General features: G+C 37.4%; 1 protein-coding gene across 1 annotated transcript in view; it reads right to left on the bottom strand.

Annotated features, from left to right (window-relative positions):
- The window catches only part of Gyc88E (Guanylyl cyclase at 88E), a 169,452-nt gene that overhangs the window by 73,427 nt on the left and 77,390 nt on the right, over positions 1-18,635 (bottom strand). The window contains exon 3 of the mRNA XM_074183199.1: positions 3,554-3,835. Coding sequence (XP_074039300.1) covers positions 3,554-3,835 — 282 coding nt within the window. The remainder of the gene's footprint in view (positions 1-3,553; positions 3,836-18,635) is intronic.

Raw genomic sequence — 18,635 nt, 5'->3', positions numbered from 1 at the left:
GCAAAGTGACTCAAGAAAAGGGTTAATGATAGTATGCTGTTTGGAATAGGAATTCCATTGATAGTTCTCGTACCATACTTCACTATTTTCAGACTTCAAATCAGATCCAAGAATCTAGTATCACGTACGTGTTCAACAACTCAATCTGGATGAAACAGATTTGCTTCCAGTCAAACAACTGTTTCTTCAGATAACAGAACACCACGGCAATGAAAAATTCTTAAGTGTCTTCTTTCCTAGCTAACCTGTTCATGAGTAGATTTGAACTAGAAGCAAGAAAGGAATTACTGTCCAAAAACTTGGATGCACTCTGTTGATGAAGTAATAATGAGGTGGAGGACAATAATATAGTGAAGAAACGCATGGAGCGCATGAAGCAGGGCTGAACATAAGCACAACAAATTCGAAAAAAACATAACAGAGGGCTGAGTACCTCTAAAATTTCGAGGTGGAGAGAAATATCTGTCAGGGTAGGTCTTATATCTGGGAGTGATACTTTAATCCAAGCTGAACTTGAACCATCATTTAGAAATAGTGAAGAGAAAGACAGAGGTAGCACTCTTGCTGACCAGACGTATCTACCAAAAGCCATGGGGGCTGAAACCAGACAAAATGTATTGGCTCTACACACCAAGTTACATGGGTTTGGTCAAAATATAAGTTTTGAAACATGTCGAGGAATGAACTTCAAACATGTTCCCAGACCACATGATATCGAAATACATGTTCATCACAAACTTCGCAGTTCAATATTTCAACCGCACGAGTGAATGAATAGTTATCTGGGCACGGGTCAATAACCGAATATATGAAAGGATACTTTACTGTACAGAAAGAAATCTTCATTTCAGAAGTCCTGCAACGGAGAAGGAACAATAATTTAACGCCTCAACGGAATAAGCGGATTGATATTACCACAACAGCCGGTCTGCTATGGGGGCACTAATGAACACAAAAGTGACTTCGAGACTAGTCTGGAAATGCCGTCTGAGGAAGACGACGGACAGAAATAGAATTACTATATACTGGGTGTCAGGTATCAAAGGCATCGAAAAAGCTGATTAGTGTACGGGATACGGATCACCAACTTCAAATTTAGGCCCTGAACCAGCTCTGGGGCTACGGAATCCGATAAAGGAGTGCGTCTATTGAAAGATTGAACGAGAACCTCCAGGGTGAAAGGGATCTAAAACAAGCACTTTTCCCAATCACCACGATGCGCGTTTCACCAACCAAGTTGGCGTTTTCAGGAGGTGAAGAAAACTGTTTGTTTTTTTCGTCTCCTGGCATGCTATGCCTAATTACGTTTTTTGTTAAGGACAAAATACAAGCACTATAGGAAAATCCTCAAGGTGCTCTCAGAGCGGTGCCTGTGCAAAAGTAGCGATTCACATTGAATTTGAATCGCTGGAGATTCAATCCATTTGTGAAAATGTTCTCAGGAAGTTTATTCCACATAAACGCAGTTCTCCGGATGAAAGTGTTCTTGAACAGTGAAGTTCGGGGTGTACTGAGTTCAACCTCAAAACGATTAGCAGCCATAGTCCGTCGCGTATTTCTGATATGTACCGCTCTTGGTGGAATCAAATGTGCCAAATCATTTGAACACTTCCTGTGAAAGTATCTATAGAAGAGAGACAAATCTCCAACTTTTCTTCGATGTTCCAGGCTATCAAGGTTGCACGTGATGTTAGCGTCTCCAATCAAGCTTATGGCTTATGGATCCAGCAACTTCACGGTATTTTTGGGGCAAAGCTTCAAACATGAGAACAACACTCCAAAGAAGGTCTGATCTGAACTTTATGAAGCATCAAACGTTCCTGAGGTGTGAACAGTTGTTTGGTTCTTCAAGCTTTTGAGAAGCAGCCTTTGCAATTTCAGCGAGATTGTGTCAAAACATATTGGTGTCCATTTTAACCCCTAACAAACTTATCGAAGCAGAAAGTGGAATTGTCTGACCTAACATTATTATATCCGGTTCGGAGACATTTGTCGTCTTGGAGAAAACTGGTACCTGGGTTTTTGTGAAATTGAACCTGGTTACTTTCATCCCAATTCAAAATCACTTCTAGATCCTCATATGCAAACTCCTGCTGCCGGTGAAGATGTGCCTCCGTAGCTGATGTCCTGGAATCCAAATGGAATGATGAAACAAGTCAGCAAGGTGGTATATGGAATTCCTGAACACCAGCGTTGATGGTGAAAGTATACGAGAGATATCCATCGACGGTCACTTGCAAAGAACGTTCTTTCAGGAAGCTGAAGAGCCACACACAAAAATGATCGGACAAGCCATAGCATCGAAGTTTGGCCAGCAAACCCTCATGCCACACAAGGTCAAAGGCCTTGGAAATATCAAGCACAACAGCTTTTGACACTCCATGTTACTCGATTTCGTTATTCCAGATATGGCTGGCATACGATAGAAGGTGGCCTGTTGATCTTTGTTTCCGAAAGCCATATTGATAATCGCTCAAGATGTTGAAGCTTTCCAAATATCTGAGTGTATGGTGGTTTACGACTTTCTTCATGATATCAACTACAGAACTGCCAGATCAACGATACTTTTGAATGTGTACTCTTGTATAACTCCTAAGGATTCTAATTTGTCAGAAGGTGAAAATAAGACAGATAATTTCGAAAAATACAAACCTAGCTATCACTAATAAATATTCTTATGGGCCAATTCAGGCATCGAGATACTTTTTTGGTCATTGATATCAGTTGATATTGACAGAATGTGAATTATTTCCGTAATGCTTGATGGTCCGACAAATTCATCTGTTCCAATAGAAAAAACCGGCATTCTGGTTGCGAGAGAATAGGTTTTTATGTATCCACTTAATGTTGGGTATAGAATAATTAGATCGAGAAATGTTTTCTTAAAAAAAATTCCCAAGCGAAGTTGATCTCATCGAGCAACATCGGTGGCCGACATTTGAACTAGTAGTTCGACACGGTCAACACCATTCTGCGATGGAGCTGAATGATCCAATACATACTGAAGCCATCTTCTATTTACTTCTCATAACATTACGTCACAAAAAGTTTTACACTTTAATAATATTCTATCAAAAATATTAGAGAGCATTGCATTAGAAAAAATGCCACTGGTTCATCAATTTAATAGACTCCGTATGATAACAAAGTCTTATGCCATGCAACTAATTGGGATCAACCTTGTATCAGAAATTTCAAGGTATAAATGACATAAAAGATATCCTACGTGTACCATATTTCAAAAAAAGAATAATGAGCTGTACTGACCTTTTTAAAAACATAAGTACAAATGGTAATTCATAATTGAAAAATATGTCTGAAACAGACTTTACAAAAAGAATATACCGAGCAGAAAATTATGAAGAATATGACCGAATAATGTTCAGGATAGGCGTGAATATAATATATACAGGGTGTATCAAACCTGAGGGTCAGAATGCAGGAGAAACATGTTGAACATCATGAATTTCGATAGTGAATAATTTGTCTCAGAACATCTTCAATTGATTCCAAGCACATCCATAGGGATGCACATACACATTAATTAACTCACCTCCTTGATTTGTCCCATGGTGTAATATACGAAGCCCCTTCTCTTACTTCTGTAGTGCAATGTCAGCCCTTGTTTAGATTCGTTTTCACAGAAAAAACTAGGCGCCTTCATTCTCGGATAGGAAAACTTCAAGTATTCGTGTAAATTATCCAGGCCATTGAGAAAGTCCCGCATATGTCGGCCGAGCACAGACAAAACCCTATCGTATCCATATTGGCCGACGAAGCTTATGAAAAACACACCCATCTCTTCGAAGAAGTCCTTCTCGCTCACTTTCAGAATCTGAAAATAAGGATTTGTGTTTTTAATAACTAAGTAATTCTTTTACTATGCGTCAATTTTATATTTTTAGCTCGACAATTTTCACCTTGATTGTCATGAATATTTTTGTTCTGTGGAAATTGAACGAACCCAGCTTACCTCATTCTCATTCAAATTATTTCAGAAAATTATATGTCATATGATCGTACGGTCAATAAGGTGTAATTATTTTGATGTTACGCACCAGGCAATACGCCTGGTATTGTTAAAAAATTAATTGCACCGTCATCATGCCTCAGCCACCGTATTCGCCAGATTTGCCCCCCTGCGATTTTTGCTGTTCCAGACAGTGTATACCGTCGGTTTGTGAGTCATTTATTAGGTCCCTGATCATATGAAATCTCTCTCTGAAAAGGACAACTATCATTTAATTCTTTTGAAATATTTCGATGATTCATATCATATCGCTGATAAATCGGCCATGTATTGATATTCGTAACCTTTATTTATTTATCGATGATTCCATCTATCTATTATTTTAATTTTCTTTGTTCGATTCGCTCCTTCATATAGGTCAACCTCTCACTGAGCTCTGTTGAAGCCATATATTGTGAAAAATAACTTCTCTCCTCCAACGAAATCCACAATAATGACTCGGCTTTTATTTGAGTAGCCAGACCCTAGTTCATCAAAAATGGATTTTCTCTTCAGCGAATTTTCTAGAGTTTTCAGTGGTTTTACGAATATGATTTGATGAAAGATCAAGTGACCATCCTGGAACAAAGTATTGAACTGGGACTTTTCTCATTATCTTTATATACGATCATGGAAATCCAACAGATTTTCATCAAAAATACTACTATATATTACTTCAGAGGGTCCGCTCCATCTTTTCGCTTTGAATTCGATATCGGAAAAGTTGAAGGGGAATATTCGAAAGCTCATATCCCTGAAAAGCAGATTGACTAAAATCCTTAAGCCATCTTTTGGAAGACAACCATGACTTCAATATAAACTACGATGTACTGCATACAGAAAATAATGGACACAAGTTAAACTTGCTGGAGTCGTTGAAAATCAATGAACGTGAAAAATCTAATATTCTATTGAACGACCAAGAATAAGTTAGTTTCTCTCCACTTGAATTTATTTTCATTAAAAAAATTCCTAGAGTCAGTCGAATCGTTAGTAACAATGATTTACCTGAATTTTACTAGTTCGGAGTTCCAAGATAAAAAATGAAAGTGACCAAAGAGTAAAAATGTATAAAGAAGTGAAAATAAAAATGAGCAAAAAATCAAAGAAGAAATTGAAAAAATCGAAAAAGGAAAAGATTTCAAACCAAGTTACTTCACGATTGTTAGTATCCACAATCATCTTCGGGTGATGAGTGGACTATTCTCCCGTTGAAGATCTTTTCTGATAATGACTAGTTTCCTCTCGAGACCTTTCTCCGTATTACAGAGCCCAAAAGCACGATCCAATAGATTCTTGATGATTCCTCTTCTGGCAGATTGATGGTGGTTGGATTCGTGATTCAGATACTGTCCCGTGTGAGTGGGTTTTCGGTATTCAGATATTTCCCTCTCGGTGAGTTTTTAGTTCTGAATTTTCTTTTCTATATTTTTGCTTATTTCGATACTTCTTTTCATTTCTTTCCACACTGTGGTCATTTTCATTTTTTCATTAGTTTTATTTTATTTTCATTTCACGTTTCATTGCTTGATATAATTGATATTTCAGCTATTCGTTATAATTTCATTTGTTTCTTTCATAGAAACATATCAGACAATGAAAGTCCGGAGTAGTAATAGTCCGGTCAAATTAGACTAAAAAATAAGAGTGAAGGTACATAAATTTACAACAAGCTGCAAATGCGTGTAATTGTTCAAAACATAGTTGAAAATAAGGTTTTGAAACTCCGAATAATTGCGATGCCTGGAAAAAAAATTATTAGAGATCAAAGGTCAAAAATCTCGAATGAAATTGGTTTTTCGCGATTTTCAGGAAAACGGTAAGTTTTATCATAAAATAACTTCAGATAAAAACTGTAGATCATAAAATTCTCTACAAAAAATGTTTCAATACTTTTTTTCTTAGAGCCACCGTTTCTGAGATACGACGAGTCAAAAAGTTGTAAAAGTTGTAATCGTCATTATATGCATAAGTATGCCACGTATATACATTTCTGAAGTTGTAATTTACCGATGGAGGTATTGCTCGAGGGAGAAGTACGAAAGAGAGTGTTATAAGTAAATGGGTTTATAGTATGCATGCAATGAATACAGTGTGTGAAAAATTAGAAGATCTCGCTAATGTTAGGATGGATACGACCGAGCAGCATGTTGATGCGAGTGACTCAAGAGTAAAAAAAGATGCTAAAGACATCCGAAAACTTTTAGAGTGGTTCTCAATACATGACCCTTTTCCAGAGGAAAACAAAATTATATCTATTGCAAGTGGTGTCGTTGGTGATGATAAAATAAACTGTTATAAAGCTCGTGAAGTTGGACTTGCCTCTATGGCGAAAATAACAGGACTAACATTCAATGATATTGAATTTAAACGTGCAGACAAAGTTGTTCCTCTTTTAGCGATGAGTAGTACTATAAAAGTTCACGAAGAAAAAGTACCTGTTGACCCTGTATTATTGTTCCAGCGCATGAGTATTACTGCAGCATTTCAAAATGAAATTGAGAAATGTTTTGAATATGAATTGGCTCCCTACCCTTTATCGTTGTTTGATGACCTCGGGATGCGTAAAACACAGAAGTCTGACCTGTTTCCAACATGTCAATATTGAAATTAACAATACTAATACGACATACATCATTGACGGTGGATACTTACTACATCGTGTGTGTGGGATAGTGAAGAAACATTTAGCATTATTTTAGATAAATACATTCAGTATGTACGTAGACATTTTGGTGCCAGAATTACGGTCGTATTTGATGGCTATGATGATTGCACGAGAAATATTAAAGCTGCAGAACAACGTCGTCGAACTTTAGCAACATCTTCATCTTCAGATATTCTATTTGATGAACTTATGACAGTTCCTACCAGTCAACAGAAATTTCTTGCAAATACTCACAACAAATGTCGGTTCATTTCAATGTTGAAGGATAAGTTTATTGGCGAAAATATATTGGTTATACAGGCTAATAACGATGCCGACGTACTGATTATTTGGTCGTTGGTGGAAGTTGGTCGACAATGCATTAGAACCTATTCAGACTTTACTCCCACCTGCGCCGAAAAAACTGCTGAACACAATTTTTTGCAACTGTAAAAAGGGATGCAGCGCTAAATGTGGTTGTGAAAAAGTTGGACTGTTGTGTTCTCTGGCATGTACACATTGTCAAGGCCAGTCATGTTCTAATGCTGAATCACCAATAGTGGAGGATTCATTTGATACCAACGAGGAAACATGTGATACATCACTCTTGACGCAGTTTGCCTACACTCAGGATGAACATCAAGAAGAAGAAGATCAAGAAGAACAAGAAGAAGAACGATGAGAAGAAGTATTTGAAGGTTATGACTCAGATGAATGAATTTTTGAATTTTTTAAATTTCAATCGCTTTTATAATTTCCAACCCTTCCTAATATATTTTATTATGCAAGTTTTCAATTTGACAGAATCACAACAGACATATGAAATAGGCCTCCTGGGGAAACCACGTTAAAAAAACACGCTAAGTACACTACCTCATAGGTGGCATAATGACGATTACAACTTTTCCAACTTTTTGACTCGTCGTATCTCAGAAACGGTGGCTCTAAGAAAAAAAAGTATTGATAGATTTTTTGTAGAGAATTTTATGACCTTCAATTTTTATCTGAAGTTATTTCATGATAAAACTTACCGTTTTTCAGAAAATCGTGAAAAACCAATTTTGACCTCAAAAAATTTTTTTTCCAGGGATCGCAATCATTTGGAATTTCAAAATCTCATTTTTAACTATGTTTTGAACAATTACACGCGTTTGCAGCTTGTTGTAGATTTATGTACCTTCCAATGTCTAGATTGACCGGATTATAAATATCACCATGAAACTGTCAACCACTTCCAAACAAATAATTCCCCTGCCTCCACCTGTTCTTGAAACTACCTGGTCACCAATCAGTAATCTCTAATAATTAAGGTTGATAATTTGTACAAATTGCATTGTGAAGAACAGCAAGCGCCAAACGTGATGGCGAGCCCGCCACCATGCGCACAAACTCATTTTCAATGTAACCACCACTAAAGCTCTTGCTATATGCGGGTTACATGGGCTTGTGCAAACCTTCGTTTCTCATTCTGCCGAAAGAGCAGCCGTTTCTGTCTGTCTGGTTGTCTGAATGTGAAAAATTGATGTGAAATTAAGATTAGTTAGACAAGTTAACAACAACAGGCAACTAGATGCCTATGAGAGTGTAGAAATAAGTAAACACAATAATATTATGAATAACGATGACGGACCTATACCAAAACTTATTGAAATAGTGTAGTTGGGTTTACCGATTACTACATAAAGACACATTGCAAAAATAAATTCAGATAGGCAATATTGTGAAATTAATTTTTATATAGCTGAAAATTGTTTTATATACAGCTATAACAGGTCAACATATATTGTAAAATAATAGATAAGGCAAAATTGTAAAATTTATTTAGGTTGGTATACCTGTATGGGTGGTACACCTGAAAGGTTTACCTGTATGGGATATCTATATAGCATAAATAGCGTTACTTTCGCGTTAGTTTCCAGTTTAATCTTCCTCTTTGAAGATGATTATTTGGTGATCGAAACACGTATCAAGGTGTTGAAAATAATGATTTGGTGTTGGGAAAAAAACTCCAGTAATATTCTCTAAGATATAATAAAACACACAGTTCACATTTTCTTATTTCATAGATTTACTAGTGATTTGCCCCGACTCCGCATGGGTGCAATGCTGATACTGAACATACACATAAACGTGGGCGATCACTGCTAATCATAAAGTACTACAGTGCGAAGCACGGCCTTCGACGCTCTATTTATAGGCATGCGCCGCCGCCCCCCCGGCCGATATCGCCACAACCGCTATGTTCCTGCAATTTAAATCTGTAATATCTTCGAAAATATTCATTAAAATTACATGCTGTGGAGTGCCATATTGATCTATATTAAATGCACAATGTATTTAAGGTACTTAATTGGATAACGATAAATGCTGTAACGCTAGAAATTGCTTTGTGAAAAAGTACAAGATAAAATATGGTTATTGTAGGTTATCCATTCACGTTCATTGATTTCCAGCGACTCCAGCAGGTTTAATTTTTGTCCTTTGTTTTCTGTATGCAGTACGTCATAGTTTATATTAAAGTCGTGGTTGTCTTCCAAAAAATGGCATAAAGAAGTAGGTCAATCTACTTTTCAGGGATATGAGCTTGAAATTTTGAATACAGTGACCCGTTACTTTGTGAAAACCAATAACACTACAGTACACGCCACGGCTGATGGCGAGCGATCGTAAAGGTATAGACTCTCCCAACTAAATTGCTATTGGATTACGATAAGCCCCTTGCCGGCCAGTGTCATACGTATGATTAGTTTTAGTAAGATAGCAAATGGAACATGACTTCTTTGTAATTTCTTTTCATATTTCAAGACTCTATTGGATCGTGCTTTTGGGCTATGTAATACGAAGGAAGGTCTCGGTAGGGAACTAGGCATCATCAGAAAATATCTTCAACGGAATGGTTACTGGGAGAATAGTCCACTCATCATCCGAAGATGATTGTGGATATTAACAATCGAAATGTCGTTAAGTAACTTGGATTGAAATCTATTTTTAATTTTTTCAATTTATTTCTTCAATGTTTTGCTCATTTTTATTTTCATTTCTCCTTTTTTACTCTGTGGTCATATTCATTTTTTATCTTGATTATTTTATTCGTTTCATTGTACTTTTATTTTATGATACATTGCTTAATATAATCAATATTTCAGCTATCCATTCTGATTTTCATTGTTTCTTTCATAGATTTCAAATCATATTAGTCAATGGAAGTTCGAACTAGTAAAATTCAGGTAAATTATTGTTACTAACGATTTTTTCCATAAAAACTAATTCAAGTGGAGAGGAACTAACTTCTTGTTGGTCGTTCAATAGATAATTAGATTTTTTACGTTCATTTATTTCCAACGACTTCAGCAGATTTAATTTTTGTCCATTATTTTCTATATGCAGTACGTCGTCGTTTACATTGAAGTCGTGGTTGTCTTCCAAAAGATGGCTTGAGGATTGAGGTCAATTTGCTTTTCAGGGATATGAGCTTTCGAATATTCCACTTAAATTTTTACGATATGAAATTGAAAGCGGAAAAATGGAGCTGGCCCTCTGGATTGATAAATAGTAGGTAGGTAGGTGACCCTCCATCGCAACCCACAAGGGTTTATTGTGGCTCACACCTATTAATACTAGACCAAATAAACTCAGCTTCTTAACGAAGCCGATTAGTTTGTATGGTGAGTGGTCTTTCAGGTCAGATGGTGAGAGTACGGATCTGCCAAACTCAAAAAAACTGATTCGGTCCCCAGCGGCAGGCACAAAGTATATGCTCTGCTGTTTCATCATTTTACAGACAGAGGCGACATACACTGTCTTCCGACAGTCCAAGTGTCTGCATATGATGATTCAAATGACAGTGACCTGTAAGAAGGCCTGTTAGACATCGTAGTTCATCCTGGACTGTAGTCCAGCAACTGTTTGGAATCAAGCTTCGAAGGGTGAATAAACGCTTTGGAGTAAGCCAATCTTGGAAGATTCTGCCATCTTCTTGCCATCCAGGTGTTCAGTGTTTATTTGGCAAAGCCCAAAGCGATGCCAATGACAGGTTCTGGTCCGATGAAGCCGCTTTCAGCACCCTCCTTTGCGAGAGAGTCAGCAGCTTCATTGCCTTCCAGGCCAATATGGTCAGGAATCCAGACCAGTGACAATCTGTTAAGTCTTCCTCTCGAGGAGAGTCGTTTTTGGCAGTTTGCTACCAATTTAAACGTTGCTCGGTAGTAGCCGCTTGACTGTCCGATTTTTATTGAGTTGTGAGTGAGGTTCAATTCAATAGCGTGAATTTCCGCTTGAAATACAGTCGCATAAGTTCCTAGGCACGTAGATAACTCTGTCCTGGGTCTGCGACTGGAAATACCTGCACCAGAACCGGAAGGTGTTTAGATCCATCTGTGAACCAACAACTATCTGCTCTTAATATTTCCTTCTCTCGGAGGATTCAGTCCTCTCTACTCGGGAATAGTACTTTATAAGGTTCGTACTTTATTAGTTCGTAGTTGACAGTTGGAGGCATAAATTAAGAGGTCATTTCCAGAATTCTGTGACTTCCAATGTCAACCAACAGTCTGTTGCACCCTGCATTGAATTGATTTGTGCAATTGGCAATGTGCACAAGTTTGTATGCAGTCCATCTAGCCTCTCTTTCCATAAAAATGTGAAGAGGAGGTAGATCTAGAAGGATCTCCATGGCCGCTGACGTTGTGGTACTGATGGCACTACTGATAGCCAGAGAAGCCTGTCTCTGTAAGCCAGAGAGCTTCGCTTGTGCCGTTTTCTGTAAAGCCCTTGGCCACCAAGCAATTGCACCATAAGTGATCATTGGTCTGACAATTATCATATATATCCAATGGATTTGTTTGGGACCTAAACCCCAAGTTTTACCACACATCCTTCGACATATCCATAGAGACAGTCTGGCTTTGCGTAAAACTTTTTCCAAGTGAGCGTTCCAGGTGAGTCTTTTATCAAGGACATTGCCAAGATATTCCACCTCCGTTGCAAATGGAATGACCTCACCATTGAGGGAAAGTGGCGTTAGATCGTTCAATTTTCTTCTCTCGGTGAAGGGGATTTACATAGTTTTGATAGGGTCGACAGACATCTGCTCCCTCAGGCACCAACTGTGAACAACGTCCAACGTGCTTTGAATGATATTTCAAGGTACCCTTCCCGGTGTGGACCTTGCCAGGATGACGAGGTCATCTACATAAGCTTGCAGATCAACTTATCAAGCAGAGTATCCACCAATTTAAACGCACACAAGAAGGGGAGATAGTACCCCACCTTGAGGGCAGCCCCTAGTGACCCTGAACCTGGTAGCTCCTCCTTGAAGAGGAGCTACCAGGTTCAGAAGATTCAGCCAGTTATGGTCGATTCTATACCCTTCCTAGCCAGAGACACTCCTATAGATTTAGGTAGTGCATCGTCGAATGCTCCTTCAATATCAAGAAATACAGCAACCGCAATCTCCTTGTTGTCAAGGGATTGGGAGATTTTCTCAACGAGGCTAATGAATAATAGTATTTTTGATGAATATCTGTTGAATTTCCAAAATCATATATAAAGATAATGAGAAAAGTCCCAGTTCAATACTTTGTTCCAGGATGGCCATTTGATCTTTCATCGAATCATATCCGTAAAACCACTGGAAACTCTAGAAAATTCGCTGAAGAGAAAATCCATTTTTGATAAACTAGGGTCTGGCTACTCAAATAAAAGCCGAGTCATTATTGTGGATTTCGTTGGAGAAGAGAAGTTATTTTTCACATTATATGGCTTCAACAGAGCTCGGTGAGATGTTGACCTATATGAAGGAGCGAATCGAATAAAGAAGATTAAAATAATAGAAAGATGGAATCATTGATAAATAACCTGGAATACAGGTTACGAATATCAATACATGGACGATACATCAGCGATATAATATGTCATCGGAATATTTCAAATGAATTAAATGATAGTTGTCCTCTTAAGGTTACATATCGGAAATGTCCGTGAACAATCAAAAGCAGAAGCACAGTGGAAAATTCAAAAGTTATGTGTCTGTACACTCTCTAATCATTGTTGAATTTCTCTTGAATACAATTTTCACAATTATTTATTTTATGGATGACAGACGACGGGTATACCTAAAAAAAGGTTCTCTATAGAATGAAAAAATATTTTATAGGATCAGGGACGTAGGAAATAACTCACAGACTCACGATATACACTGTATGGAATAGAAAAAAGGTGCAGAGGGGCAAATCTGGTGAATATGGTGGATGAGGCATGATTACGGTGTTTTTATCCAAAAAATTACGAACAAGCAATGACGCGTGAGCAAATGCATTATTGTGATGCAAAAGCAATTATTTTTTTCAACAATACCGGACGTTATTTTCATATTTCTTCTCGCAAGCGGCGTATACCATCAAACTAATACTCCTTATTGACCGTACGATCATGTGACAAGAATCCTGATGCACTACGCTATGGTAATCGTAAAAAAGAGTGAGCAAAACCTTGAGATTTGATGGAACTTGGCGTGCTTTTTTGGTTTTGGCGCTCCTGGGCTCTTCCACTGGAACGATTGGACTTTGGTTTGATGTCATAACCATATACTTACCCATGATTCGTCAACAGTTCTGTATCAGTAGAGTAGGAAGGGTGAGTGTAAGCCAACAGCACTTAAGACACATGTGACCCATTGTACATCCTCTCAAGGAGTTGTCCTCCTAGGTCATCGTTCATCTTGTCCTTTCCAGGAATGTAGACAGGTATCTGGGAGACATCTCCTTTATATTGGCAGGTGTAGGCCAAGACTCGCCGAACACACACTCTCTTATTGACGAGAACTCCGGGCACTCGCACAGGACATGCCTGACAGTCTCATCTTCCTGTTCACACATCCTGCATAGAGGTGTGTCCACTAGCCCCATATTATGTAGGTATTTCCTTAGCTGACAGTGGCCAGTCAGAAATCCTACTGTAAGGCGTAGATTTTTCCTGGTCATCGCCAGATATTTCTTCGGCGCCAGCTTCCCAGGGTCGCCAAGGGTGATTCCGGCAAGATTGCATGCATCCTTTGATTTCATCCTATCTCTTTTGGGATTGAGCATGGATATAACATTTGGCTATTTCCGCAATTGTCGAAGTCATCAGGCCATAGGTGCGCCATTTCCTTGGCTAAAGAGTCGGTAATGCGCTTACCTTTACTCCTGTCGTGCCCTTTAATCCACCTCAGGATAATGTTATTATCTACCGAGGCTTTGGTTAAATCTTGGTGGCACTATAGTACTAGCACTGGCAGTTATGCCCCGTTAATGAAAATGTATATCGCCGTTGACGTCATTCAATAATTCCTGAGCGATGCTCATGCGACAGTTTTTTGGAACAAAATTTAGCAATTTTGAAATGAAATTCGCTGTCACACGCTTCATGCTCAAAATTTACGAAAAACATACATGGTATGAGTCAATCGATATGCCGACATCCTCAACAATTTCTCTAATAGTGATTCGACGATTCTCCACAACAACTTTCATCTATTGTTGATGTGCTGGGGCGTCCAGGGTTTTTGTAAAATCATACATTAAACTGTATTAATAAGTATTAATATGGATTTTCATCAAGTAAAGGCCAGTTCCATTCAATTATGCAAAAAATGGATTTATTTACGACATCACATTAGATTCCTCAAAAATGTTCAGTGTTTCTCTACTTTGTTACGTATGTTATATACATATAACCTTTCTTTTTGAATCACTCTATCTATTGAAAAAATTCGCAACGAAATCCGTTGCGTAGTTTTAAAGATCTAAACATACATAGGTACAGACACCGAAAAGCAACTTTGTTTTATACTATGTGGTGATGTTGAAGTCCACGACGGCATATGTAGATCTTTTAGAGATATCTTTACTTAACTCATTTCAATGTTTGAAATAATGGTCACATACAAATTGGTAACTGCTCTTTACAAAATACAATTCAAATTATTATTTTAGGAGTTATCGTAAAATCAAAACCCTCTTCTCTCCTCCATCTTGAATCAATGGATTTGAGGCAGCATTTCAAAATATCATCTGTTTATAATAGATGACATGTAACACAAATGTTTTTATACGAGGTAATAAACAACAATATTCCAGATATAAACATACTCAAACTCATAGAATTTAATATTCCTCAGTGTCCTACAAGAAGTCCAAACCTTTTTAAACTATCCAAGGTAAGTAAAAAAATAAGTGCTCTGAGTTCTCTCTCAACCATGCTTCGTAAAGCAAATGAAATTAATGTTTTCAAAAATTTAGATCTCAGTATTGCAGTATTTCGAAATTTGATTCAACACTGATTGACGAAGAAATTAACCTACAAGTTTAAAAGCTACATGAATAATTGACTTCTCTTGAGTGGAAATTTCCCAAATCAACCACATATTCACTTCTTTTGTGTACATCCGAACATTCTGATCCTTTATCAAGACCCGATATCAGATAATTAGTTTTAAACTGCCTCGAGCTTCTCATTATCTCGATTCACAAACGACCCCTATATGGTTTCGAATTTTCGCTATCATGAATGTATCTTTGATCAGCGCCATTGTAATATGCCATTCAATACATTTCGGGTCTCCACATACATGAAAATCGTATTGAAATAGTTATTCGAATCGGATTATTTACTGCGAGTTTGCATATACACTTTTACACTTATTCAGTAACTGAATAAGTGTAAAACATTCAAGGAGGTGATTCCTCACCGAAAAAAAGATAGGATCTTTCATATAAAGAAATTTCATTGGAGCATCTCTTGTTAAGATACAGCCCCTTAAAGGGGGTACATAAAATTTGTATAACAATTTTTTTCACAAGCACTGAAGAAGTTACAATAGATTGAAATTCACCTGACGTTTTGTACTACCAAAAAGACACTTAGCTCATGGTTGTAAGGGGTGGAAAACGCAACCCCTAAAAATTTATTTCCAATATAACTTTTTGTCTTATTATTTGCTTACCATTTAAAAATCATTTCCGATAGCCTGTTTCATTCTAAACAAAAAAGGTCTCTTGGGTTTTTTGCCCAAAATAAAACAGTTCGCAGCAAAAAATTCTTTTACGAACAACTACAGAGATACATCGTCATAAATGCGAACTGGATTTATTGTTATTTTGTAGTTAGTACCTGCATTAAACGATTAAAGGGTAAACGATGAAAGGGTGATTAAAGGTATATATTATTGATAACAAAACACACAAGATGTAGAAATCATAGTAAATGTTCAATATGTCTACTTTCAGACATTACGCATACTTCTAGACGTCGGCGCATTGAGCCACGTATTCGCTCAAATCTTCCTGGGGTCTCTCTGATTACCCTGCTCGCATCGATGATGCGGTTTCTTAAGTCCTCCACATCGCGAACAGGAGTACAATAAACCAAATGCTGTAAATGGCTCCAAATAGAGAAATCGAGAGGATTGAGATCCGGAGATCGAGCGGGCCAGTTCTGTGGTCCTTTTCGACATATCCACTGATTTGCATATGTTTCAGTTAAATGCTGACGTGCTACTTGACTAAAATGGGCAGGAGCCCCATCATGCATGAAAATATATCCCTTCTGAAACCCAAAGGAACTTCCTTCAGCAGTACTGGATGCACTTCTCTTAAAAATTGAACGTATGCCTCACCATTTAATCAAGAAGGTAGAAAATGAGGACCAATTAAATCATCCCCAATAACTCCAAGCCACACGTTGAGAGAAAACTGTTCTTGATGGTTAGTTTCGACAATAACGTGAGGGTTTTCATCAGCCCATATGTGATAATTATGAAAATTAATAATCTTGTCCCGAGAAAAATTCTATCGTCTTCAGAAAGTCACAATTTTTTTAAAATTATTTCCAGCATCCAATTGCAAAATTCAAGACGATTCGGAAAGTCTCGCGGTAACAGTGCCTGTACTTGTTGCAGATGGTAAGGGTATAAGAGTTGTTCCTTTAAAATTCGAAATACCGTCATAGCTGGAAAGCAATCTTTCTAGTACTGGTAGTAGGTTGTTCTTCAATCAAATTAAGTACTGCTTCCTCAAGCTGTGGTGTTCGTACTTCTCGATGGCGACCACAATCCGACATTCTTTTGTCGAATGAACGATATTCTCGTAATCGTTGATGAAGTAGAGCAAATATTCTATGTGAAGGATGCTGCTGTTGAGAATACATTTCAGCATATCTTCTAGAAGGTTCTAACCCATTCCCCTGCGACAGACCGTAAACGTAATGCATATCAGCCATCCTCATTTGTGTATGCCATTTTAATAACAAGTGAATTATTATAGTAACAAATTAAGAACAGAACAACAACACACAATTATTATTAATTCAATTTCGAAAATTCACAAACTGACAGCGTCATACCAATTTGATTGTCAATATCGTTAATAGCGACCTACTAGATTTTCGTATTTTCGCATTTATGACGATGTATCTCTGTAGTTGTTCGTAAAATAATTTTTTGCTGCGAACTGGTTTATTTTGGGCAAAAAACCCAAGAGACATTTTTTGTTTAGAATGAAACAGGCTATCGGAAATAAATTTTTAAATGGTAAACAAATGATAAGACAAAAAGTTACATTGGAAATACATTTTAGGGGTTGCGTTTTCCACCCCTTACAACCATGGGGTAAACCAAATAAATTACTGACTAAGTGTCTTTTTGGTAGTCCAAAACGTCAGGTTAATTTCAATATTGTAACTTTTTCAGTTCTTGTGAAAAAAATTGTTATACAAATTTTATGTACCTCCTTTAAGGGGCTGTATCTTAACAAGGGATGCTCCAATGAAATGTCTTCATATGAAAGATCCTATCTTTTTTTCGATGATAAATCACCTCCTTCAATGTTTTACGTTCATTTAGTTACACCCTGTATAACGCTATTTTTTATATTACTTTCACATTCTGAACGAACACTTTTGGTAGTTAATGGAAGATGGACTAACAATCGAAACGTCGTGTAGTAACTCGGCTTGGAATATCTTAATTTTTTATTTTTGTTTTGGTTCAATTGTTCTATTTTCACTTGTATTTTATTTCACTGTTATATCATTTCAGGTTTTTCTGCTTAATATAATTGTTATTTTCAGCTATTTTGTTAATTCTTTTTTTTATTAGTTCTTTCAGGAATTTCAAATCATTTTATATAATATCGGACAATGGAAGTCCGAACTAATGAAATTCATCATGAAACATTGTCTATCACCTTCGAACATTCTGTAGTGGAACCAGAAAGAATCGACACGACAGTACCCCCCTACATCTTAAACCCCTTGCTCATACACTTATCGGATTTTTCAATTAGTGTATGAGGGGTTTGAGATATAGGGGGGCGGGGCACTATCGTGTCGATTCTTTCTGCTTCCAGTACTGGTCAGTTTAAATTGCCCGATTTTGCCAATTGTCTGAAGTTGGCAAGCAAGTTATTATTTATATAGCGAGATTTGTGGTAAAATGTCTCTTGAAACTTTTACATTGTCATCAGTACGTTGCTAGCTGGTTTTCTAATGAAACCAACTCTAAGTATGCTTTAATATGGGTTACGGACAATGGTAATTCAATTTATTCATCAGAAAGTCATATTGGGAGGGCCGGCGGCCCCCTAGTAGAAAATGAAGTGTTTTTATTGAAGAGAAAGTGAATGAGAAAACTTAGGATGGCAGCATTGCCCCGTGCAAGACAGCTGCCCCGGACGAATCTTCTGTTCACTATGGGCAGGAGGAGTCTGACCAAATGCGCTCGACTGAGAAGTAATGACCATATACATTAAAGAAGAAGAAGCTAACTTCAGGGTGTCGGTTTTTCCCTAAAGCACCAAAAGCGCAAAAAAAGTCTATCTTAGCCTACGAACTTTTCAGTAGGCTGAACTATTAGATATCTTTTGTCGGCTTTGAGGGCCGTCGGAAGGTCGAATTTATTCCTGGCAGTTTGGTAGCATGCATGCTGATGTTGGAAACAGTTGT

Source organism: Leptinotarsa decemlineata, unplaced genomic scaffold (genome assembly GCF_025532065.1).
Source record: "Leptinotarsa decemlineata unplaced genomic scaffold, Ldec_3_MD MMD2_tig00026336_RagTag_RagTag, whole genome shotgun sequence".
Lineage (NCBI taxonomy): Eukaryota > Metazoa > Arthropoda > Insecta > Coleoptera > Chrysomelidae > Leptinotarsa > Leptinotarsa decemlineata.
Note: the sequence above shows the minus strand (reverse complement) of the source record. Positions and strands in the feature narration are given on the sequence as shown.